The following is a 27,532-nucleotide window of genomic DNA, read 5'->3' on the forward strand; positions in this document are numbered from 1 at the left end:
GTTTTACTGGCGCGAGACACTCCACAGACTAAACTGCTCTACGTTCCTAAATACTATCTTTGTAATGAAATATCTTTACAATTAGAGTATTTGACAGTTTTTGCTGCATGTGGGTATTGGGTACGAGACACTTGTATTCGCAAGGCTTGTCAATATGGTAGTGTATTTATTATTATTATTATTATTGTTATTCACCTGTAAGAGCTGATTTACTTTTGATTGTTGTAAATGTGGAATTTGTGTTTGGATATTTAACACGTTTTATTATGAACCTATTTCAGAAACCCTTATTGCTCCACGGACATGATCGTCCCATCACACAAATTAAGTATAACAGGGAAGGGGATCTACTTTTCTCAGCATCTAAGGGGCAAGAACCGAACGTTTGGTATTCTGTGAATGGAGAACGGCTCGGCACTTTCAATGGTCACTCGGGAGCAGTATGGACGATAGATGTCAACTGGGATACCACACGTTTTATGTCGGGGGCTGCTGACAATACAGTTAAACTATGGGACTGTGAAACAGGTAAGCAGTTATCGTCAGGATGAAGCTATGAAATAACGTACTCATTTTAAATGCCTTTGCTATTGGATTTGTTCTCTCGTCACTCTTAATCCATTGTATTTCACTTCCGACAAGTTTATGATGATGCTAAACTTCTTGGGATCGTTGAATGCCTGAGGAGTCTATATGGATTTTTGCAATTCCCTGCTTATTGCAGACTACAGTTCTCATTACAAAATTGTCAAGCCTTCCGTGTCCACTTGTTGACATACTGCCTATTAGATGTTTGCCTATTGCTGCCAACATACGCTTCTCTTTGTCATATCCCTAGTATTTTAGAATTCATAGACTGTTTTATTTACCATTTTATTTCATTTCTCTTGCCTTTGCCCTTTTATGTTATTTCTCTTGCTGTAATTTTTGTGTCATTCATTTTGATCTGTTGACATTCCCCACTAATGTGTAAACATGTTACTTATGGTCCACTGGAATGTTAGTATCTCAAACACAGGGGAAATAATTTTATTTACAGTGCATTAGGCATATCATGTATGTTAGTATGTTTCACCATCATCCCTGCTCTGATTTTCTGTGCAAGTCTCTTCTGTACAGCAGCTGGCAGCAGAAGTTTGAGTGCTAGTGGGGTTATCATTCATTCACAGTGTTCTTTAAATCCTATTGTACAGAAGAGAATTCAGGTATGTGGAAGGAATGAAGGCAAATTATAACTGCTTCCCTGTTTCTTAAAAAGAACTAAAATATGAAAAAATGCATGCAGAAATATGCAAATACATCATGCCAGTGGGTGCATCCTTGTTCAAGCATATATGTACATAGGAAAATATTGGTATGCCTGTGTGGGAGCACCACTTAAATAATTTGACAATTCAAGGGCTTCCTTTACCAGGATACAGATTAGCTGGCTGTTTTTCAAGGAGTTTCTTTTGGAATAGGGGAGTGGGTGTGAAAGTAAAAACCAGTATTCCATTTGAGTCCATAGATGTATCATGGCACTGCACTGAACAGATACTTGAATGTTCTGCAGGGGCAGTTAAATTTAATGAAACTAAACTTGTATTTGTTGTTGTTTATATTAGGTCACCGGAAATACGGAAGCGTCCGATCCCACCAGTCTGCTTTGACCCATGATGTCACAATTATTGCGGAAACGACCATAAACAACGATTCCAGGTGCATATAAAGTTGTTACATACACATTATGAGGACGATAATACATCGAAAAACAAACACACACACCTTCCACAAAAAGCCTGACACTAACGGGACAAGTGCGGGAAATAGGGGGTTTTTGGGTGCGGACAAACTAATATAAACAAATTTAGATACCCACCCCCATACAAAACCACGCAAAATGACGAAAAAAACTGACATTACAAATCTCCCCAAATACCACTAAACACTGGAATCGGTCACTTCCCTTGACCTATATAGCTCAACAGCAGCTCCCGATCCCATAAATTAGGACCTAACCCTTCCCTTGACCTATATAGCTCAAAAACATCTCCCGATACCAATACCAACATTCACAGCCACACATTGGGATCGAACACTTCCCTTGACCTCTTATCCTTACGACATCTCCACATACAGCCGTACCTGGTCTGAGACGCCGGAACTTTAAGTAAGCCTCATTTCTTCGCAACATACTGAACACTTCACAAATTCATCCAAAAATCTGAATAGTTGAAGAAATTTTATTAGAGACAATGCACTGTCCCCCATCATAGCCGACAACCAAAAACTGTTGACCCTGTCGGTCATATCCATACCTACCAAAGACATAAAAAAAGCAAATTCGCACACGACGCCACACTCGCAAACTAAACCAAAAATATCACCTAACACACCGCCAGAGAGCACCACCGATCGCATCAAAACGACACCTACAAACATGCCACTCTCACGAACTAGATTCCCCGCCTTCGTGACGTCACACACCACAACAGCCTTACGTCACGGGTCAAAGCCGACGGGTGGGATCAGACGCTCTTGACTTCAGAGCATTTCTGCTCAAGCTTGAGAGGGTTCTTGATTCACTTTGTAGGAAGTACCAGAAATTAGCTATATGTGGTGACTTCAATATTAATTTTGTATATGATTGTGCAAGATAAAGGATGTTGGTAGATCTCCTAAATTCATATGATCTGATGCAGACTGTTTTTTCCATCTAGTTTGCAGGGGAAGAGTAACACAGCGATAGACAGTATTTTTATTCATTCTTCATTACTAGATAGATGGACATTCTGTTAGTAAAAGGGTGAATGGCCTTTCAGATCATGATGCACAAATTTTAATACTCAAAGGGTTCTGTAGTCAAACAAAGGTCACATATGTATATATGGTTCTTGGGCGAGACGTCGGATGTCACAGCGCAACTGGCCGACATCTTCAGGTTCGCTGACGAAATATTGTGGAGTTTTCACTATGACATCCGACGTCTCGCCCGAGAACCATATATACAACATGTCCGTCGGGAAAGCCTCAAGCAACACAAAGGTCACATATAATTACAAACTATGTAGGAAAGTTAATCCAACAGCGATAGTGTTTTTAAACCTTTTCAAGGAACAAGAGTGGCAGCGTGTTTATACTGCCGACAACATAGATTATAAATATAGTGCTTTCCCTAAAACATTTCTCATGCTCTTTGAGAGTTGCTTTCGATTACAACTTCCTAAACAGGGTACTAGCAGTAGTAGGCGGCAAAAGTGGCTAACAAGTGGGACAAGTACGTTATGTAGAACGAAGTGGGAATTATATCAAAATGTTAGAAGTAGTCACAATTAAGCTATTAGTAGCCCATTAAAAACAGCACTGTAAGGTGCTGAAAATTGTTGTTATGAAGGCAAAGAGTATGTGGTATGCAAATAGAATAGCTAATTCACCTGATAAAATTAAAACCATATGGTCAGTTGCTAAGGAAGTGTCTGGTCAACAGCACAAGGTCGACGATATAAAGTCAGTTCGTAGTAAAGATATTTCTGTTACTGATGAATCAGATGTATTATAGTATTTAACAATCATTTTCTGAGCATTGCTGGTGAATTAAATAAAAATTTAGCTTCTTCAGGGAATCTTATAACTTTCTTGATAAATGCCTTTCCAAGATTGATGTCTGAAATACTCCTCTGTGATACAGACAAGGGGGAGATTGAGCCAATAATTAAATGACTGAAGACTAGGGACTCTCATGGTTATGATTGAGTGCCTAGCAGAACATTAAAGTACTGTGCTGCACATGTTAGCCCTGTATTTAGCCATATTTGTATTTCTTCCTTTAGGAATGATCAGTTTCCTGGACAGTTTAAGTACTCGGTAGTAAAGCCACTTTATAAAAAGGGAGAAAGGGATAATGTTGATAATTTTAGACCTATTTCTATGCCATCAATGTTTGCTAAAGTTATTGAAAAGGCTGTGTATGTAAGGATAATTGATCATTTTGTATCACATGTACAGTTTGCCTTTAGATCTCGTTTAAGAACTAAAAATGCTGTATTCTCTTTTCTTTGTGAGGTACTGAATGGGGTAAACAAAAGGTTTCGAATGATAGGCATATTTTTTGATTTACCTAAGGAGTTTGATTGTATTGATTACAAAATATTGCTTCAGAAGTTGGACCATAATGGAATAAAGGGAGTAGCTCACAATTGGTTCACCTCTTACTGTAGCAACAGACAGCAAAAGGTCATTATTCACGATGTGGCTGTGATGTGGAGTCTGAGTGGGCTACGGTCAAGTGAGGGGTGCCACAGGGATCAGTTGGGGCCTCTCATGTTCCTTATTTATATAAGTGATATACCTTCTAGTATTACAAGTAACTCTTAAAATATTTCTTTTTGCTGATGACACTAGCATGGTGGCAAGGGATGTTGTGTGCAACATTGGCTCGATTTCAAATAGTGCAGTTCATGACCTAAGTTCATGGCTTGTAGAAAATAAACTAACACTAAATCACAATAAGACTCAGTTTTTACAGTTTCTAGCACACAATTCAACAAAACATGACGTTTTAATTTCACAGAATGGGCCTATGATAGTGAAACTGAACAGTTCAAATTTCTAGGTGTTCAGTTATAGTAAACTGTTGCGGAAAGCCCCCGTTCAGGATCTTGTTCAAAGTTTTAATGCTGTAATTTTTAGTATTGTATTTTGGTGTAACTCTTCCCATTCTAAAAGGATATTTTTGTGCATTATACTGCTGCATCCATTTTCAATAAGATACCACTTGAATTCAAAAATTTTAGCAGTAATCTGTGCACTTTCAAATCAAAACTGAAGAATTTCCTCATGGGTCACTCCTATTCTGTCAAGGAGTTCCTTGAAAAATTAAACTGATTCTTGTTGTATTGTTGATTGCGTTTACTTAAACTTATTGAGTTACTTTTTTCGGGTTCACAAACATTTTATTTTCATCTGTTATTACTTTTATGTTGTAATTTCATGTACTGACATGTTCCATGACATTGGAGATTTGCTCCTCAATTTGTTCCTACAGAACTTGACGTGAAAAAAAAGGTAATCTTAAATTTAGTCAGATACATGTAGAGTTTAGTTCCAAATTGGGCTTATATATTCTGTTCGTTCATAAAATGTTATGTTGTCCCATTCTTCATTATTTTCAGATTCCTTTTCCTCTTGTTTTGTTTTCCTTACATTAACTTTCATATCATATATATTCTCAAGTGGCTATGTGGCTATGCTGTGCCCATATTGAATTGCATGGTCTAAAATTACCAAATTCCATGGTTGAAAACTTCTAATTTGTCTGTGCTTTTTACGGTGTAACTGTACATCATCAAGCAAAGTGTCATAGGTCTTCATTTGACTTGCCCTCATATTTAACAACCATCTCTTAACTGTAAGTGAAGAAATTGATTAGAATAGTTCGAAAGAAAAAGCCATGTGGTACATGAAAGAGTCTGTTTTGAGAAATCAGATCAATTTTTATCTAACAACCTCTTGTAAAATAAGGAAAATCATCAAAACTTTGAAAAATAAATGTTCTGTGGGTTATTCCATGTCAAGTCATTCTGGCTATGACACCCATTATCTAGTTGTGAACTGAGGTTTTGTGTACTGCTTTTGTATCTCATATCATGAACTTTTGCCATTTTTTTATTGCTTTATGTACATTCTGTTGGTAGCAATTGCGGAAAGTTTGATGCAGTGTGTTACTTCAAAGCAGACTGTAAAAATTTGAAAATTGGCTGCAGTTTTTAAACAAAAAAATGATATGCTGACAGTTTTTTCTCTGAATATCCTTTCAGACATGTAGTTACTGAAAACATGTTAGAATTGTCCAATTAAATATTTGTAAATTAATTTTATTTACTTTTATTGTTAAATTAGAAAAATATTTTGGACAATTGCCTCCCCTCTGTAAAACTGAAAAAATTAGAAAGTTGTCTACAAACAATAAAGTTTCGTCACAAAAAATACACACACACACACACACACACACACACACACACACACACACACACACACACACACACGGAGAGAAATACAATTACTACCCAAGAGACATTAACAACATAAGTACACATAACAATATCCAAATTGCACAAAAATGACAATATATGAAATAAAATTACACATTATAAAATAGGACAACTTGTATGTTACATGACATATGAACACTTTTTTACCTCTGTCATAACCAAATTAACTCAGTGTAAGAAATACATAGCATTTTGTTTATAATATTTAAGCATTTTGTCAAAAGCCAATATTGTCAACACTGCACAAAATGTTGGTGCTTCAATCTTCATTCAAGTTGATTCAGAACTACACATAGGACGAGATACTGTGATGCTTAGATAATATTTTTTGTGTGAGAACAACTTTTCTTCCGCCAACTTTGAGGACTCTTTGTTCAGAGAATAAATATGACCTGTTGCTGTGATGATATCAACTTCAGGCAGAATATGAGAGAAAGAATCATCATTATCAGACCAATAGGACTGAGATGGTCCATGAGGATGCATGAACCTTACTGTAACATCTCCTTCTTCCCAATTCACCTTCTCAACAATTCCCAAATACCAAGAAGAGTCATAGCACATGCAGCATAGCAGTTGGGTTGCACATTGTATTCTGGCATTAGTGGCGGAAGTGGTTCTGAGAAATCATGTACGACAGTAAAATCTGTATCACAGCTTTGCCTGTTTGCTCCAATCTTGGTTGGTGATACTGATACAATGTGATGCATAGATCATGTTCCACGAATTGTTTTTGCACCCTATGAAGCGCTGGGAAAGATAATGTCTGACTTGTATCATTTCGTCTTTTGAAACAAAGAGAACTGAAATGCCTTGCAGGTTCTCGCGACAGAATTCAAATACCTGTGAAGCTGTAAGTATTTGATCTTTATAAACTCTTTGCAAAGTTGCTTTTGTGACAAATCTTTTAATAGTGGCCACCAATACCATCACAGGGAGATCATGTTCCACGAATTGTTTTTGCACCCTATGAAGCGCTGGGAAAGATAATGTCTGACTTGTACCATTTCGTCTTTTGAAACAAAGAGAACTGAAATGCCTTGCAGGTTCTCGCGACAGAATTCAAATACCTGTGAAGCTGTAAGTATTTGATCTTTATAAACTCTTTGCAAAGTTGCTTTTGTGACAAATCTTTTAATAGTGGCCACCAATACCATCACAGGGAGATTTGCCATGGCTGGTAGGCTGGTAGTAAAAAAGGACCAGCTGCACTTTATGTTGCAGTCATGTTCATGGTAGCAGATATTTCTGAAATTATTACAGTTTTTATATTGTGCACCACAACCATCATTGAAATATTAAACATACGCAAGATGAATTTCTGGAAATTCACACTTAAAAAAATTCAAGAGAGTCCTCTGAGTCTCTTACACAAAGGCAACATCATGTTGTAGATAGTCAGAAACAATACAAATACTTTTTGCATGCAACTCTTTTTCCTTTTTGTAATATATATGGGCAGTGTGATGAGCGCAGCTGCCATTGTTCCAATGGTGCCCCTGTACTTCATCTTTAACAACAAAATTGAGAGTTTCACTGAAATCCATTAAAATTAACACTGATCCTTCATCAAGTGTTTCCTTCTTCATTTTCAGATAATATGTGATTGAGAAACAAGAGTGAGGAGTAAGTTTTCAATTTTCTTAATAAGGGTGTCACAGAATTCTGATGCAGAAGTGATTTGAACAGTTAGTCATTCTATCTGTTGATACCCATTGACTGTACTGAACCATCTCATCAGGATCATAATTTTCTATTTCATTTTCTAAGTGGGTTTGAAGCAATGAACCGGTGGGGCATTTTTCACACAGACGAAGCATACAGGCTTGGTTGTTTGTATCACATGTTATTATTTTAATTAGATCTTGGTATGTTTCTTTAATAGAAATGGAATTTAGAAGCAATTTAAAATTTTGGTGGTAAATGCTCACACATACGGTATATGTTCCTGATGATCCTGCAAGTATACGGTTTTGGTCAAAGAGAAGCAAATTTTGAGAATCCTCTTTTCTCTTCAGGGTACTTTTTTTAAAGAGAGAATACAGTTCAGTTAAATTACTTAAAGCAAGACACTTTTGTTATTAGGAATTTTTGCTGGTGCTCACTTTGCCATTTTTCCCAGGCATTATTCGTGTGTTTTCATCATCCAAATAAAAACTCTTTACTTTTTGCACTGTATCATGTGGCAATGTCTTTCCTCTTTTCTACTCAGCCACTTGTTCTTTCCATACTGCTTCAGTCATATAACCAATATTTGTCATAAAGAATTCAAAAGATGATTTGTTTAACCTAAAAAGTAATTAAATAATGAAAAATCAGTCTATCCCATTGTTTCATTACAAAAGTATTTCACATTATTATTGTAACATTAGGGGACTTCTTTTTGTTTTGTAATGAATAGTTACAAATTGCAACAATTTAACTTTTAACCAATAGTAGTGGCAATAAAACAGTGGTCTCAGATATGATTTGTTCCTAAAGAAATCCAGTGTAGCCAACTTCTGCAATTTAGTGGTGACATGGTAGTCATGAATTAGCAACTTCAATATTTCTTTTACAATAACATTGTTTTCCACACTTCCCATTATTTCTACAAACTGATTCATTTTCATGACATAGTGGAATATTTCAAATAATATTGTAAATTTTTCAAAAGTATCTATGAGGGGCAATACCTTAAAAAATTATGTCCTTGCATGGTTTTTGTTTAAAAGAAATGATTTACAATTTTTTCTTAGATGGATATTCAGTACAGGAAGCATGACTATAAAAATAAAAACTTTCCTCTTCGCCTAAAAAAAAAGAATAAAGCTTCCACTGCAAAAAGTCTAGGAACTACTGCATTTTTAAATTATAAAGGAGCTCGTCCATGAATTCCTGGATCTATATAACTTCTTTTTATCATAAGTGAAAAAGTAATTGACCTGCAACAGTTACATTTTGGAAATGTGAATATATCTAGATAAACTTCCACTACCTAAAATTTCAAGGATTTGTGTGACGATAGGTGTCATTTCCTAAAATGATGGTATGACTGACATACCTGTAGCTTTTGCTTGCACTTGGCAGAAGTGAGGCTACAGTTCTAAGAATTCTGTTGCTATGGTGAACAGTGTGGATACTGGAAAGGTAATATATTTACAGATTTTAACCAAACATTGTTATAAGTGTAAATCAGGGAATGAACAAGGGCATATCTGTGACAGAAATTATGACAGAACAAGTGGTGGTATGGAGGCCTCTGCAGCTATTGAAATTTTTAGTCGATCTGTGAACAAAAGAGGAATGTGCTCGTAGGCGATGGAGACTCAAAAGCATATAACAGTGTAGTAGCTGCTCAGCCGTATGGTGAGTAGATTATCACAAAACTGTAATGTGTTGGTCATGTCCAGAAGAGGATGGGCACCAGGTTGAGAAAGTTGAAACAAAGTTGGAGGGACAAGAAACTTTCTGATGGTAAAACCATAAGAGGCAGGCTGACAGGCAAAATGATTGATGAACTACAGCAGTATTACAGAATGGCCATTAGAAATAATACTGAGGATTTGTTAAAAATGAAGCAGGCAGTATGGGCTACCCTCTTCCACAGACTGTCAACTGATGAAAACCCAGTACACCGCCTTTGCCCTCCTGGACCTGATTCATGGTGCAATTGCTACAATGCCCAGTACTCAAGTTCATACAGCCATAAACATTCCATCCCAGCAGCAGTCATAGTTATCGTAAAACATATTTACATAGACCCGACAAATCCTGAATTACTGAAGAAGTGTCTCCGTGTTCAGACTCAAAATACCAATGAGTTGTTCAATAATCTTATATGGACTCACTTACCAAAAAATGTTTTTGTTGGAATGAAGACACTAAAGTGGGGGGTCAGTGGATGCTGTTACTGCTTTTAATTATGGAAACATTTGTAGGGTGAAAGTGCTGAAGCATACGGGAATTAATCCTGAAGCAAACTGTGTCAGAGAACTTCAACGAGTGAACGAGGTTCGCATTGATAAAGCAGAGTATGCAGCACAGTTGGCCACCAAGGAGTCCAGAAAGAAGAAAAAACTTGGAAAAAGATTAAGAGAATGATATACAGAATGATGCAGAGTGCTTCTGAGTGACTAAAAATAAAAAGTTGAGCTTATATTGAGTTACAGTCTTTTGAAACTTTAGAAGCCATTCCTGAAAATTTACATTTTCTTTTGCATTTTTCCCTAATCTCAGAAACCACTTTGAATTGGGTATTCAAATATTCAGGGAATAATAACATACATATACTGAGTCTACTGAACTAAAAGAAGAAAGTAATGTGTATAATTAAAATTATTTAGTATAACATGCAAAAAAAAGTACACAAAATTTTAACCATGTAATTACAAAATCGTATTTCTGAAAGCAGTGGCTGAAATCCCATTATTGTAGTTCAGTAGACTCGCAACAATACAGTTTGTCCTGTAAAGGTTCATGTCAATGGCTACACTAAATTTAACATTGTCTGGATAGGACATTCCATCTTCGCTTAATAACAAGACTCGGTAACTGTTGAAGAAGCAGAGACTGTCATACTCTCGGTTCAGAAGAGAATAGAGGTGGCAAAAAATAACGTAACTGATAGAAATAACCGGTTACTGAAAACTAACGGTTACTGCGATAACCGTTCCTCTGATACAGGCAGTTATTTCAATAACTGTCTAATGTCAACAGTGCCTCGCGCCATCTGTTGACCGAAGATCGTACTACGCTTTCTCGTCAACTCATCGGAGAACTGGCTAGGAACTAAGGAGAGGATAGACCATTTGGAAGGCGTTCTATAGGCCATGGGAATAACTGTGAGACTGCGCGCCATTTGTTGATAAGAACTGTGTACTATATCGTGCACCTTCGTTACTTTTAGCACAAACAATTAAATAAGATTAATGTCCGAGCGGTGGCTGATAGGAGCTGCAGTACAGGCATTAACAAGTACGGTCGTTCCCTTAAGCCACCGCCTCATGTGTCAGTTTAGCTTGGACGGGTTGTATAAAGAGAGGTACCATAAGGAATTCGAGCGACTATGGAAATAACTGTCGGAGATAGGTATTTTCCTCTGGCAGTTATCGTTATTGGCTCACAGTTCTCGCTCTCTGGCAGTTATCGGACTACCATTACAAGTAACCTGGAAGTTGGTAACGGAATAACTGTGTGTCTGTGTTCCTGATACAGTGACTCCAGTCTTAGACCCCGGTGATATTACAGAGACGATAGTTACTGGAGCGAACAAATATTTACGTACTTCTTCGGAAATAGCTGCTGGCCGTCGCAAATGTCAAATAACATGTCAGAACGTATAACATAATACAGTGGAATATAATAATTATCAACCTCATAATTTGTCAGGAGATTGTCAAAATATGTGAATATATCACAGTTAATGCTAATATTTACGGAATTGATACACTGTCAGAATAAAACAGATACGCACTTTCAATAAATTTATCATACACAGAATACCCGATCTTGACTGTTGCAACCAAGTGCTGTCAAAACTAAGTTGGTCTATCAGTCTCTGTTACGATATTCATCTACAGAGTAGAAGGAGTGGTCAATGGAAGCGTCTGATTCCACCCGTCTGCTTCGACGTAAAGGTGTTGTGGTGTATGAATGTCATTACGGCACGGTGTTTATGAGTTGGTTTTTGTGTGTGTCGATCTAGGTTGCAGTGCCGGAATTTGCTGGTGGTAATTATTATTTTTTCTTCTAGCTGTGATGTTTTGTGTATTTATGAAGTATTGAATGTGATTTAATTTATGTAGGGATGATTGATTTGTGGACTTTTGGGATTGTGGTTTTATTTTTCGCAGTTGTAGGTGTTGGTTTTTTGGCATGAGTAGCTGTGGTGGACCTATATAGGTCACCGGAAATGACTGATTCCCATTTTCACAGTTGTATGTGCTGATGTTTTAGTATCGTCATCTGAGGTTGACCTATGTAAGTCAAGGGAAATGTCCGATTCCAATTTTCGTACTTTTAGTGGTGGGTATTGGTGTTTTGGTATGGTCACCTATGGTTGACCTATATTGTTCAAGGGAAGTGTCCGATTCCTGCAGATTTTTGTTGGTGTAGAAGAATGCTGTATTTTTTTTCTTGTTGTTCTTCATTTTATGTTTTGGGATCATGGTGTGTTTTTTTTACTACCTTGTCCTCACTCTAAAACCCCCAACTTCCCGCAGTTGTCCTGTTGGTTTGATTGTATTTTTGGTGGGAAATGTTATTGTATTATTTATATGTATCTTCGTGTTTGTTGCCATGTGTATGTAGTAACGTTATAGACACACTTAAAATAGCTATTTCCGGCATATTGATGACGGGCGGAATCACACTTCTGTATCAAATAGTCTTTCAAACACACTGTAAACCGTGCTTTATCTGAAACCAAGTTTTTAATGGTTGCTGACTTGCTGGCAGTTTATTGAAAATGCATGTTCCTGAATATTGGACCCCTTTTGGACCAAGGTAAGTGATTTTAGGTCTTTATGTAGATTGCTGTTCCCATTTCTAGTATTGATATTATGTATTAAGCTATTGGTTGGAAGTACTTGTAACAAATTTCATTAAGGAATAAATATACTAGGAAGCAGTAGTTAGAATACAAAGTTCCTTGAACAGGTTCCTACATGATGTTCTTGAATTGATATCACAAACGATTTTTATTACACACTTTTACATGCGAAAAACTTTTGCTACGTTTGATAAGTTACCACAGAATATGCTCCCTTATGAAATAATAGAATGAAAAAATGTGGTATGCCCTTCCCAACTGAATTTATTATCGAGTTGTAGTCCCAGAAATGTAACACTGTCAACCTTTTCTAACTGCATGTCTTCACATGTTATAAACATGCTGTAGCTGGAGAAATCGAACAGTTTCCAAATCTGACAAAACTTGGATTAACGTACTCACACTTTCCCCAATAGGACTAGCTTTTACACCACAAGAGTAAACGAATCTGTCACATTACGCATATTTTTTGTTGTATTACAAGGCTGTACACTTTATTCTATTATGTGAGCAGCACAAGAAATTAAGCTTCGAATTTCACCTACAGTACTCAGTTTACATATTACTTCATACTTAAAAATGCACGTTGTTAACATTTTACTTAAACAGTGCTTTGGTGAAGTTCCGCGTACTTTCTGTCGCAGCTGCGAAGATAATATTTCTAATAGCGACCGATAACCTACAAACATATAATCTGAAACACTAATAATCGTTCTAACATCAACTAAAATGTACCCGGAGTTAATAAGCTGAGGTTATGACACGATTCATACAACATTCCTGCTATTTCACACTACTCAGTACTCGCAGTTATACTGATAACTAAACTGATGGATTCCAACTATGTCGTTATTTAACTGTCGGAGTTATCGGTATTTGCTAGCGAAAAATAACTTGGCAGTTATTAATAACCGTTAACGATAACGGTTATCAAAGAATAACTGGAACTGTGATAACGGTTACTCCAGAATAACCGTTTGGCCCACCTCTAGAAGAGAACATATAAATGACAAGAAAAGGTTAGTAGAAATTGTACTACTATTGTCAGACCTTAGCAAAAGATATGCAGAGAACTGAAAAAGTGGATCTAAGGCTTCCATTCAGTCCTTTGTTGACCGTTCTGGTGTGGCAGTTGAAGATACAAAATGAAAGCTGAAGTTTTAAATTTCACATTCAAGAAGTTGCTCACACAGGATAATTGTATGAACGTGCCATTTGTAATAAGTGTCCCTGGCATAGAGAAGCAACTGAAGAATTAAAAACAAATAAGTCACCAGGTCCGGATGGAACCCCAATTCGATTTTTCAAACAGTAGTCTGTCATTGGCCACTTACTGAGCTTCCATTTGTCATGAATCTCTTGCACAGGACTAAGTCCCAAGAGACGGTGCAGGTAACTCTTGTGTATAAGAAGGGCAAAAGAACAGACTTGCAAAATTACCGACCAATATCCCTAACATTGGTTTGCTGCAGAATCCTTGAATATAGTCTGTTTGAATATAATAAAATTTGTTGGGATCGAGAAGCTTATGTCCATAAATCAGCATGGTTTTAGAGAGCATTGTTCGTGCGAAATTCAGCTTTCCCTTTTCTCACATGATATACTGAAAATTGTGGATGCAGTGCATCAGGCTAGATTCCATATTTCTAGATTTCCAGAAAGCATTTGACATGGTCCCCCATTGCAGGGTGTTAAAGAAGTTATGAGCATATGGAATGGGTTCACAATGTGTGTGTCGCTCAAAGACTATTTAAATTGTGAAATCCGCGTGTTGTCCTCGACAGCAGATATTCATCAGAGACAGGCGTGTCGTCTAGAGTGTCACAGGAAAGTGTGATAGGACCACTGTTGTTCTCTGTATACATGAATGACTTGGCGAACTTTATGGGCAGCAGTGTACGGTTGTTTGCTGATGATGCTGTGGTGTAAAGTGGGGTAACAAAGTTGAGTGTCTGTAGGAGTATGCAGAATAACTTGGACAGGATTTCTGATTGGTGTGATGAATGCCAGCTGGCTGTAGATTTGGAGGAATGTGGGTTGATGCAGGTGAGGAGGAGGAACAAGCCTGTAACATTTGTATACAGCATTCGTATTGTCCTGCTTGCCACAGTCATGTTGTTTGACTAAGTGGGCGTAGTGTTGCACAGTGATGTGAAATGGAGTGAGCATGTGAGGATTGTGATGGGATGAGCAAATGGCCAACTTTAGTTTTTTGTGAGGGTTCTGGGAAGGTGTGGTTCATCTCTGGGAGTGACCGTTGCGATGTATTCTTGAGTGCTGCTTGAGTGTTTGGGATCCATGCCAAGTCAGATTGAGATAGGAGATCAAGGAAATTAAGAGATGGTCCTCTGGATTTGTTGCTGGTGGGTTCGAGCAGCAAGCTGGGGTTATGGAGATGCTTTGGGTGCTCAAGCTGGAGTCCCTTGGAGGGAGGGCAATATTAATTTCAGGGAGCGCTCTTGGGAGGATTTGGAGAGCTGACATTTGGAGCTTACTGCAGAATGATTCTGTTACCTCCAATATACATTTCACATAAGAACCACAAAGATATGATATGAGAAATTAGGGCTCATACGGAGGCATATAGATATTTTTCCTCTTGTCCTATTTGCAAGTGGAACAGGAAAGGAAATGATTAGTAGCAGCCATGACCTGTAAGGCAAATTGTGGAGTATTTATGTAGATGTTGACGCATTGAGAGAATTCTGCAAATGACACGGCCCCTCTGTTTTGATAAGGATTCTCTCAAATTATCAATAAAATAATGTTTTAATTGTTTTATTGTTATGTTGTGGCCTTACTTGATAAAAGTGCCCTTTAGATTGACTTGGCATATATATTATTTCGATCACTTTGTGATGGCTACGTGTTAATTAGACATATATTAGCTACCGTTCCCATCGTATAAAACAAACAATGGAAAATCTGGTATGGCACAACAATATGAAAAAGGTTGATTGCTACTAAAGTCGTAGACGTGTTGAGTTGCAGGTAGGCGCATAGAAAAAAATTATAGCTAGATATTATTTACCTATTGCGTGAAATATTTTGTCAGGCGTAGACAAAACACACGCATGCGTAACTCCTACACATGTGGCCATTGTTGTCTCTGGGTGCTAGGCCTGTCTGCCACACAGTTCTGTGAAGTGATAAGTAGCAATCTATCCTTTTCATATTATTAGTTTTGTCTTCATATGTTTAATTCTCCATATCTGAAAGAAAATTTCACTCGAGAAAACTAACAAATGACACAGAATTGCTGGTCATTACTTACCTTCAGTACTGCACACACACACACACACACACACACACACACACACACACGCTGTAACTTACCAAACAAAAGTGTAGGTATGTTGATAGAGACAATAACAAACACACACACAAATTTAAAGCTTTCGCAACCCATGGTTGCTTCATCAGGAAAGAGGGAAGGAGAGGGAAAGACGAAAGGATGTGGGTTTTAAGGGAGAGGATAAGGAGTCATTCCAATCCTGGGAGTGGAAAGACTTACCTTAGGGGTAAGTCTTCTTGCCACGAAGAAAAATGATCCTAATCCTACTCCTAATGATCCAACTCCCCAAGACACTATCCAAATTGAACCATGCCTGGAACAGTTCCGTCCTCCGTCACAGCGGGACCCACCTCCTCTTCCTCAAAATCACCCTCTCCTAACCTTCCAGGAATTTCTGACTTCCAGCCTTGCCTCTCAATCCTTCTTAAAAAACCTTAATCCTACTCCCAACATCACCACTGCTGAACCCCAGGCTATCCGTGATCTGAAGGCTGACCAATCCATCGTCATTCTTCCGGCGGACAAGGGTTCCACGACTGTGGTACTTGATCGTCGGGAGTATGTGGCTGAGGGACTGCGTCAGCTTTCAGACAACACTACTTACAAAGTTTGCCAAGGTAATCCCATTCCTGATGTCCAGGCGGAGCTTCAAGGAATCCTCAGAACCTTAGGCCCCCTACAAAACCTTTCACTTGACTCCATCAACCTCCTGACCCCACCAACACCCCGCACCCCTACCTTCTACCTTCTTCCCAAAATTCACAAACCCAATCATCCCGGCCGTCCCATTGTAGCTGGTTACCAAGCCCCCACAGGACGCATCTCTGCCTACGTAGATCAACACCTTCAACCCATCACATGCAGTCTCCCATCCTTCTTCAAAGACACCAACCACTTTCTCGAACGCCTGGAATCCCTACCCAGTCTGTTACCCCCGGAAATCATCCTTGTAACCATTGATGCCACTTCCTTATACACAAATATTGTGCATGTCCTGGGCCTCGCTGCGATGGAGCACTTCCTTTCACGCCGATCACCTGCCGCCCTACCTAAAACCTCTTTCCTCATTACCTTAGCCAGCTTCATCCTGACCCACAACTTCTGCACTTTTGAAGGCCAGACATACCAACAATTAAAGGGAACGGCCATGGGTACCAGGATGGCCCCCTCGTACGCCAACCTATTCATGGGTCGCTTAGAGGAAGCCTTCTTGGTTACCCACGCCTGCCAACCCAAAGTTTGGTACAGATTTATTGATGACATTTTCATGATCTGGACTCACAGTGAAGAACTCCAGAATTTCCTCTCCAACCTCAACTCCTTTGGTTCCATCAGATTCACCTGGTCCTACTCTAAATCCCATGCCACTTTCCTTGACGTTGACCTCCACCTGTCCAATGGTCAGCTTCACACGTCCGTCCACATCAAACCCACCAACCAGCAACAGTACCTCCATTATGACAGCTGCCACCCATTCCACATCAAACGGTCCCTTCCCTACAGCCTAGGTCTTCGTGACAAACGAATCTGTTCCAGTCCGGAATCCTTGAACCATTACACCAACAACCTGAAAACAGCTTTTGCATCCCGTAACTACCCTCCCGACCTGGTACAGAAGCAAATAACCAGAGCCACTTCCTCGTCTCCTCAAACCCGGAACCTCCCACAGAAGAACCCCAAAAGTGCCCCACTTGTGACAGGATACTTTCCGGGACTGGATCAGATTCTGAATGTGGCTCTCCAGCAAGGATACGACTTCCTCAAATCCTGCCCTGAAATGAGATCCATCCTTCATGAAATCCTCCCCACTCCACCAAGAGTGTCTTTCCGCCGTCCACCTAACCTTTGTAACCTCTTAGTTCATCCCTATGAAATCCCCAAACCACCTTCCCTACCGTCTGGCTCCTACCCCTGTAACTGCCCCCGGTGTAAAACCTGTTTCGTGCACCCTCCCACCACCACCTATTCCAGTCCTGTAACCCGGAAGGTGTACACGATCAAAGGCAGAGCCACATGTGAAAGCACCCACGTGATTTACCAACTGACCTGCCTACACTGTGAAGTGTTCTATGTGGGAATGACCAGCAACAAACTGTCCATTCGCATGAATGGACACAGGCAGACAGTGTTTGTTGGTAATGAGGATCACCCTGTGGCTAAACATGCCTTGGTGCACGGCCAGCACATCTTGGCACAGTGTTACACCGTCCGGGTTATCTGGATACTTCCCACTAACACCAACCTGTCAGAACTCCGGAGATGGGAACTTGCCCTTCAGCATATCCTCTCTTCTCGCTATCCGCCAGGCCTCAATCTCCACTAATTTCTAATTTCAATTTGCCGCTGCTCATACCTCACCTGTCTTTCAACATCATCTTTGCCTCTGTACTTCCGCCCCGACTGACATCTCTGCTCAAACTCTTTGCCTTTACAAATGTCTCCTTGTGTCTGTGTATATGCGGATGGATATGTGTGTGTGTGCGAGTGTATACCTGTCCTTTTTTCCCCCTAAGGTAAGTCTTTCCGCTCCCGGGATTGGAATGACCCCTTACCCTCTCCCTTAAAACCCAAATCCTTTTGTCTTTCCCTCTCCTTCCCTCTTTCCTGACGAGGCAACCGTTGGTTGCGAAAGCTAGAATTTTGTGTGTATGTTTGTGTTTGTTTGTGTGTCTATCGACCTGACAGCGCTTTTGTTTTGTAAGTCTCATCATCTTTTTTTTAGAAATATTTTTCCCACGTGGAATGTTTCCCTCTATTATATTCATATATATATATATATATATATATATATATATATATATATATATATATATATATATATATATATTTAAAAAGAAAGATGATGAGACTTACCCAACAAAAGCGCTGGCAGGTCGATAGACACACAAATAAACACAAACATACACACAAAACTCTAGCTTTCGCAACCAACGGTTGCCTTGTCAGGAAAGAGGGAAGGAGAAGGAAAGACAAAAGGATATGGGTTTTAAGGGAGAGGGTAAGGAGTCATTCCAATCCCGGGAGCGGAAAGACTTACCTTAGGGGGAAAAAAGGACAGGTATACACTCGCACACACACACATATCCATCCATACATACAAGACACAAGCAGACATTTGTATATATATATATATCCTCTCTTCTCGCTATCCGCCAGGCCTCAATCTCCACTAATTTCTAATTTCAATTTGCCGCTGCTCATACCTCACCTGTCTTTCAACATCATCTTTGCCTCTGTACTTCCGTCCCGACTGACATATATATATATATATATATAAGAATATAAGAGGGAAACATTCCACGTGGGAAAAATATAATTAAAAAGAAAGATGATGAGACTTACCAAACAAAAGCGCTGGCAGGTCGATAGACACACAAACAAACACAAACATACACACAAAAATCTAGCTTTCGCAACCAACGGTTGCCTCGTCAGGAGAGAGGGAAGGAGAAGGGAAGACAAAAGGATATGGGTTTTAAGGGAGAGGGTAAGGAGTCATTCCAATCCCGGGAGCGGAAAGGCTTACCTTAGGGGGAAAAAAGGACAGGTATACACTCGCACACACACACATATCCATCCGCATGTATCTGTGTATATATATATATTTTCATTCACTAGAGTTCTAATTTTTGGAACTCCTCAGGACCGATTCTGTGTGTTATATAAGTTTGTGTGTTTTGTCTGTCTGAGAAGGCTTCAACCAGCAGCTAAATAATATCAAGCAGTCTTTGTTTCTCTTAAGTGCCACTCAAAACCTCTGAGGTGAGTAGCAGGGTCACTCAGACTCCAAGGTGCCCACAACAGACCTACTCTCTTTTCAACTTTCCCTGTGGCCTCTAATGCATTTATGATCGAATATATTAAGTTAGCAATAGGAATAAACACCAGCTTATAATATTGATGATGAGACAGCAGCTTTCCTGGGAGAGATAAAAAAGCACTTAGTTTTTAAATGTAGTTGTGTGATTATGACTAAAAAATTAAATGTGTATTAATGTTAGCAATAGGCACATATACATGTCATGTATGCTGCCTTATTCCACAATATTTGAATAACAGAATTGTTCAAATTATCTGCAGAACATGTAACAGAGACCACTCCACACCTTTCCGCTTACTGCTCCTGCCGTGGTATCCTAAAGTTAACACTTCCCTTCCAAAAATATGTTGTTCTGTTGCTTCTTCAGTTGGTATGTTGTATATTTCTTAATCTTTTTTAATTTCTTGAAACAGGTTTGCATTTTCTTTCTCCTGAGATACAGGACCGTTTTTTCAGCCGATAGCTATTCATCCTGTATGAATGTGAAAAAGTAAACTTTTCCTGAGCTGTTTTCTGCATCCACCCATGTTTCGTCGAGCCAAATGATACCAAAATGTGTACCTACTAATTCCTTGAGAAAACAGCACTGCCAGCCTGTAATATCTTGGCATTCCGTTAATAACTTGTTGCCACAAATATGATGAAATCGCAACTTTTGCATTACTTTTAGGAAGGACGACTCACTACTTTGAAACAGATCCACTGCTACAAGAGTGGCATGTAGCTATTTAAGTGTCACACTTCTTCCTTCAGTAATATGCATATATTTTATGATGAATCATATCTTCCTGAAAAGAGTAGAGATTTGTGACCCTGCTCTCAAGGCAGCTCTTCTTGCCAGGTATCACCAATTAGATTACTTGGCTGATTCTTCTTTTGTGAATTTCTTCTTGCTCATTCTTATCACTGATCATTCTCTGATTTTTAGAGAAGCTCCAGTTCGCACCACCACCACCACCACCACCACCACCACCATTATTTTCTGCAGAGGAACAAGTCCCCCCTGACTTATTTGCAGCAGTTCGAGCATCCAATAAATTTTTAATTTTATTTTCAGGTGTTAATATTGGAACAGTCCCTGCCAATTCCTCTGTTCGAACCTGTGCCTTTAGTTACAGTGCTACAATGGCAGTGTACTCAACAGATAAACACTATGGATTTAACTGTGAAATACATGTTATAGATGTGAGAAATGCTGACAATTCAATTGGTAAGCCATTATTTATTCAAAGACATGGCAACTTTCAGTTTCTTATGTACAATGTGTAATAATGTAAGTTGCATAGTTTAACTTAATGTGAAATATGTGGATTTAGTTTCACATCTTTCTACTAAACTTTGAAAAATGTTGAAACAATTTACACATAATTCAAACTGATTGTGATTTTAAATTATTCGCTTGTCAATCTTGTATGTATCAAAATCATAAAATGACTTAATTTACAAATCAGGCCAGCAGGAACCCATATTGAAATTACCTGTTACTGGACCAAGAGTGACGTCAGCAGTTTGGGGAATACTAGATGAGACTGTAATAACAGGGCATGAAGATGGAGTTCTTCGCTTGTGGGACTTAAGAGTGAGTTTATTTTTTATTTTTGTTTGATGAAGTCTGTGGCATATGAAATGCTGCTATGCAGAATTGGTCAGATAAATTACTTAGTTCTAAGGAGAGGGCCATTTGAAAAGACTTTTGGTAATGCATAAGAATTAAATGCAGTAGAGTTTTGCTATTTGCTGTAAGTATTAATGTGTATCAGTTCACTCATTGTTGTTGGTAATGGAGGTACATACATAGTTAGTCGGGTGCGTTGACCTGTAATGTAGGGCTGAATCATTTGTTTCAGTGCGACCAATCCATTGTTCAGTAACCCTTTGGTTTAAAATGCCAGCACTTAGTGGGAACCATGTAAAACTTGAGTGTTTGCTCTTTGCAACAGTACGTTGTTCACACACATATCTCAAATAAAACAATAGTTATTATGTTTTTATACACACTTTATATTCTGTCAAAAAATGGATTTGCATTAAATTATTCATAACAGTCCTCGCTCTGCAGATCTGTGGTGTGTGTGTGTGTGTGTGTGTGTGTTACTTTGTACTAAAAAAATTTTAGTTGTCAAGACAGATATAAGGTTGTCCCACAAGGATATGTTTTAAGTGTTAACAAATTGATTGTAGCAATTACATAAATGGTTCAGTTTGTAATGCATTTCTCATTGTGAGCGAGTGCTAAATTTGCATCTGTTAGAGGTTGATTGAATGTGTAGATGGACAGAGTTTTAATGTATTATTAGAAACTGCCAAATTTTAATTCTATGGTATTTTCAACTTCAGTTAAGTTCAAAGCAGAGATTCTGCTCTGTTTTAAAAACTGTGGGATATTTTTGATCCGTAGGTCTATACATTCACTGTATTGAAATTTGTCAACCACAGCTCAAGGTGTAAATGAATTGGATCTGCTCCAGTTCACCCAAGGAGAAGACCTCACAGCAGTTGGAATTTTATATTTTTTTATACTTATAGAATTAGAAGTCAAAGCTCAAATATAAGCCAAAACTGTGTCCTGCTAAGCACATATTTTGTGTCCTTAGTTACATGCATTTCATATACGAGGGTTGGAACTTTAATAGTGGAAACTATTTATTTACAGCTAATACAAAATAGATACATATTTCAAAGTTTTACTGACCTTCAAAGTAGTCACCAGCATTGTGTATAACCCATTGCCAGTGATGTGGAAGCCATAGGATACTCTTAGCAGTGCCAGTTGTGTTGACAGTTCGAGCAGCACTGTCTGTTGTCCGACGAATTTGTAGCAGCTCTGAAGCGAATGCCGTGAAGTATTTCCTTCAGTTTAGAAAGCGAACTGAACTCACGAGGGCTTAAGTCAGGGGAGTGCAGTAGGTGGAATAACACTTAGCAGCCCCGTCAGTCAAACAAATTGGTAACAGCTTGCACTGTACGTGCGTGAGCATCGTCCTGCAAAATGATGGTCAGATTCTGCAGAAAGTGTCATCACTTCTGTCTCTAAGCTGGTCGTAGGTTGTGTTCTGAAAATGAACAGCATAGAGACAGAAGTGATGACACTTTCTGCAGGACCTGACCATCATTTTGCAGGACAATGCTCAAGCACATACAGTGGAAGCTGTTACTGATTTGTTTGACTGATGGGGCTTCTAAGTGCTACACCACCTACTGCACTCCCATAACTTAAGCCCTTGTAAGTTCAGCTCGATTTCCAAACTGAAGGAAACACTTCATGGCATTCATTTCAGAAATGCTAAAAATTTGTCGGGCAATAGACCGCACCATTCGAACTGTCAACACAACTAGCACTGCTTAAGACTATCCTACGACTTCCACATTGCTGGCAATGGGTTATACACAATGCTGGTGACTACTTTGAAGGTCAGTAAAACTTTGGAATATGTATCTATTTTGTACGAGCTGTAAATAAATAGTTTCCACTATTAAAGTTCCAACTCACGTATATGCTGCCGCTGTTCTGGATGAGTTGTTGTGAAGAATAAAGTCACTTGGTATTCCGGCTAAGTAGGATGAATGGGGAGAAATTATAGAGGAAGCCCCTCAGGGACCAATCACGGGCTCTTTACCATTTTACTTTATCTTAATTATCGGCCATTGTATTTTAATCAGGAGGCAGAATTAGGCCTGTTTACTGATGATAAATATTGTTGTGGAGCCGAGCAAAGATACAACAGAGAGAATAGTAAATGAATTTTTAAAAGTTAATGATTTCACAGAATTGGGCTACTTTTAAACATTGAAAAATCGCAGCTCATCCAGTTTCATACTGTCAGAAATTTCCCAACTCCTATTAAAGTAATATACCAACAAGAAGTAATAAACAAGGCAGAAAAATTCTATGGGCTTAGGTGCACATATTGATTAAAACTTAAACTGGAAACTGTACAGTAGACTTGTAAAATGTTTAGGTTCAGTGACTTTTATCGTAAGAATAATTGCCGAATTTGGTGATATAAAAGTAACTTAACATATTTTGCACGTTTTCATTCACTGATGGCATATGAAATTAGGCAAAATGTATGTATAGCACAGAAGAAAGTAATTAGAGAAGTGTGTGTACTTGATACTCGTACATCTTGCAAGCATCTCTTTAAGCAGCTGGAAATACTAACCACAGCCTAGCTTGAGAAATTTATGTACGACCTGAGTTTGACAGTGACAGAGATATTCAACAATACAACACTAGAGGGAAAAGTAATGAATCAATCTAACATTGGCACAGAAAGGGGTGAAATATACAGCTGTAAAACTTTTAGACAATCTACCAATGGAAATAAAATGAGAAGGCAGAAGTCTTTTCAAAAGTAGATTAAAGATGTTTATCCTTAACTACTCATTCTATACCAGTGGTCTATACTTGAATAAAAAAACCAACCAAGTGCAGGCAATATTACTGTTCTTTACGGAGGATGGAGTAACTCAGTAGCTTAATTGGTGAGGTAGCCCAAAGTTATTTTAGATTAAGGTATAAAAAAGATCTGTAATCAGACTTTGTTAGTACCCCCTAAGCTGTTTTACTGTATTTCCTGAATACCGTCTAAAGTACTTAAATCTGTACCCTTGCATTTGAGGTCATCAAATTCGAAAAACTCCAGATTCTTTACTACTTTTCTGTTTGTCTTCATTAAAGTTTTAAGTTCGAAATAAAAATGTTAGGCTGATTTAGTACTTTTTTATTTTTATAATGTGAATGTATTTTAATGCTTCTTCTGTTTTCTGAGTTTCATTGCAGTGAAAGTACTGATTTGAAATTGTGTAGATTGTGATATGTTATATAACAGAACTGGTCACTCATTGTCGTCTTTAGCATGCCTATTTTGCTGCAGGTTGTAAATAAAGTGATTACTCAATCATATATATAATTTTTATGTATTTTTATGTTCTCAACAGTTCAAACATAAAACAAGTTTCAGTAGGGAGCATCATTTTCAGGTTTACATAAAAATATCATGCTAATACAGACAAACACCTACACCCATTGCCAGTGTACAATTGTCTTCGTCAAGAAAATTAATGTCGAAACCTTTTTTTATGTCAGATGTTCTCCATATTATGCAACACAGGCCTGTCACAGTTATACAACATACATTAATAAGTCTAACATTTGCAAATGGGTCTTCTGCTGTCATGTGGACAGTAGAATCCCCATTTGCAGATATTAGATCTATTGGTGCATGTCATACTATTGTGACAGATCTAACAACAAAAATAATAAATTTTTGACAGTATAATGTAATTGGCTAGATAAAAAAATCTACTCACCAAGTGGCGGCAGGAGAACACACATATAAAAAATGGTTTGAGTGCAAGCTTTCATAGCCAGTGGCTCCTTCTGGTACAAGGACTGAAGGGGAAGGAAGAGGGATGAATGAAAAGGACTGGAGAGGTTTAGGAAAAGGAGCAGAGTTTGAAAAAGTCACCCAAAAACCCTGGATCAGGGCAGACTTACTGGACGGAATGAAAAGAAAAGAAAAGATTGGTTGTTGGGGACTGCACTGAATGAGATTTGAAAACCTGAGAGCTTAAAGGTGGAAGACAGGGTGATATGCAAGACAGATTACTGCAAAAACATCATGCGTGAGGAATGAGAGGGGAAATGTAAGTGCAGGAAGTGAAAGATGTAAAAAACTAAAATGGAGCGAAGAAAGGAGTAGTTACTGTGAAGAAACAAATGCTGATAAGGAAGAAATTAATATAAATTAAGGCCAGATGCCAGGAGGGTGGTGAGAACCAAGGACATGTTGTAGCGCTAGTTTCTACCTGCGGAGTTTGGAGAAACTGGTGTCTGGGGCAAGAATCCGGAAAGTGCACGTGGTGAAACAGGCACCGAGCCCACAACTATCATGTTGTAGAGCATGCTCTGCAACAGAATAGTGTTTGTTGCTGGGCATAGGCAGTGGGTGTATGGTGTATACCAGCCATCCGGTAAGTCTCATATGATCCAGGGTGACTTTTCCGAACACTATCCCTTTTCTTAAACCTCTGCAGTCCTTTTCTTTCACACCTCTTTCTTCCCCTTCAGCCCTTCCGCCAGAGGGAGGAGCCACTGGCTCTGATAGCTTGCATATCTAAATTCTTTTTTTGTGAGTGTTGTCTCCTGCTGCTGTTTGGAGAGTAGATTTCTTATCTATCCAATTATTGTGACAAATCTGTGTGTTATGTAATGTGGAGAATGTGTGACAGCAGTACAGAAGGTTCTGATGTTAATTTTCTTGGCCAAGGCAACTGTTAACTTGAATATAATGCATTACATGTTAACATATCCCACCAAGACATTTTTATTATAATGTATTTTTATGTAAGTTTGAAAATATTTCCTGCTGAAACTAGTTTTCAAAGAGCATTATTCACTAAAAGCCGCACGCAGATGGTGAAAGCATGAATTTATTAAAGTGTATGGTTTTGGTGGCAGTTCTTGTAATGCAGTTGGGATCTGTCATGTAATAAGTGGATTTGTGAGCTATTTATATTCAGTGTAACAATGTTTGTACACACATTAGAGTGCATATCAAGAATTCTCCTTGGTTCAAAGTGAAATGATTAGTGAAGTGTTAATTTTTTCTGTTATAAAATGTACGTATAATAGCACTGGTTTTTTTCCCCCAGTCCTGCAAAGAAAGGGCCTCTGTCTCTGACCACACTAGGTCAATTAATGATATGCAGTTGAGCAAGGATGGAACAATGTTTATAACTGCATCGAAGGACCACACTTCAAAATTATTTGATACGGATACACTGATGTGTCTGAAGTGCTACAAAACAGATCGACCTTGCAATAGTGCTGCAATTTCACCTATAAAGCACCATGTAAGTCAATTTCCATATTTAACACTTCAATGTCGATTCCTCAGCTAATAACCTCACTATATTAAGAGTAAATTCTAAGATATTGGTACATAGAGGGCAAGAACCGGTCTAGTGTGTAAGATAAAAGGTGACATGAAGGTTACCAGTCAGTAAAGGTGTTATTGCTATAATTTTTGCCCTCTGCTGGCTCCTTTAACTTTCTGGGTAACTCATGTTCGATCAACTTCATTTGATTGTATATGGAGCCTGAAATCTTCAAATTTTTAGCCTCTTGCCAATGAAGCTACAAAGCTATAGGGTGGTGTGTTCAAATGTGTCATGAGTTTAAAGTCATTTTTCGAAAAGCTCTTCTTTTGAAAGTATATGGTAGATTCTGCTTAGTGTTCAATATATTTTTTGTCTTATATGTAAAGAAACCTTTAAAATTATTTCTTCTTTTATTTGTTGATATGTCTTTGTTACATTATAATTGTGAAACGATGTTCCAGGTTGTGCTTGGTGGTGGTCAGGAAGCAATGGATGTAACAACCACATCAACAAGATCTGGAAAATTTGAATCTAGATTCTTCCATCTTATATTTGAAGAGGAATTTGCACGCGTGAAAGGTCATTTCGGTCCTATCAATAGCGTTGCATTTCACCCTGATGGGAGAAGTTTCAGTACAGGCGGAGAGGATGGTTATGTCCGCATTCAAAGCTTTGATCAATCATATTTTGATTTTACTTTTGATTGTTGAATCTTATATTAAGGTGTATCATATACTAAATAAATTTTGTCAAGTAAATAATTTTTTCATTTAAAATTTTCCACATTTTATAAAGTCTACATTTTATTTTCCTGATCAACTGATAGTAACAATTTCCTCTCTAACTGCATACAAAATTGTAAATTCTAGTTTCTTAAATGTGGCACCAAAATTCCTGCTTAGGATAGAGGTAATATAATCAGTTATGCGGCTTATGACTGAAAAATATTGGTTTTTAGGTATTTCAGTTTA

The 27,532-nt window shown here is 38.3% G+C and overlaps 1 protein-coding gene across 1 annotated transcript; it reads left to right on the plus strand.

The window, feature by feature from the left end:
- On the plus strand, positions 1 to 27,318 carry LOC126178934 (eukaryotic translation initiation factor 3 subunit I). The gene is made up of 6 exons (XM_049924569.1): positions 1 to 157; positions 282 to 528; positions 20,734 to 20,886; positions 21,128 to 21,255; positions 26,334 to 26,534; positions 27,023 to 27,318. Exons 1-6 carry the CDS (start codon positions 155 to 157, stop codon positions 27,269 to 27,271), a joined length of 981 nt encoding a protein of 326 aa, XP_049780526.1. The 5' UTR covers positions 1 to 154; the 3' UTR covers positions 27,272 to 27,318.
- Positions 27,319 to 27,532: the final 214 nt, after the last annotated feature.

Source organism: Schistocerca cancellata, chromosome 1, assembly GCF_023864275.1.
Source record: "Schistocerca cancellata isolate TAMUIC-IGC-003103 chromosome 1, iqSchCanc2.1, whole genome shotgun sequence".
Taxonomy (NCBI): domain Eukaryota; kingdom Metazoa; phylum Arthropoda; class Insecta; order Orthoptera; family Acrididae; genus Schistocerca; species Schistocerca cancellata.

What these genes read in the sequence shown, in the direction of transcription:
- LOC126178934 (XM_049924569.1), top strand. An exon ending in TTCGCTTGTGGGACTTAAGA is followed by an intron (nt 21,256 to 26,333) that starts GTGAGTTTATTT and finishes TTTTTCCCCCAG; the next exon opens with TCCTGCAAAGAAAGGGCCTC. An exon ending in TTTCACCTATAAAGCACCAT is followed by an intron (nt 26,535 to 27,022) that starts GTAAGTCAATTT and finishes ACGATGTTCCAG; the next exon opens with GTTGTGCTTGGTGGTGGTCA.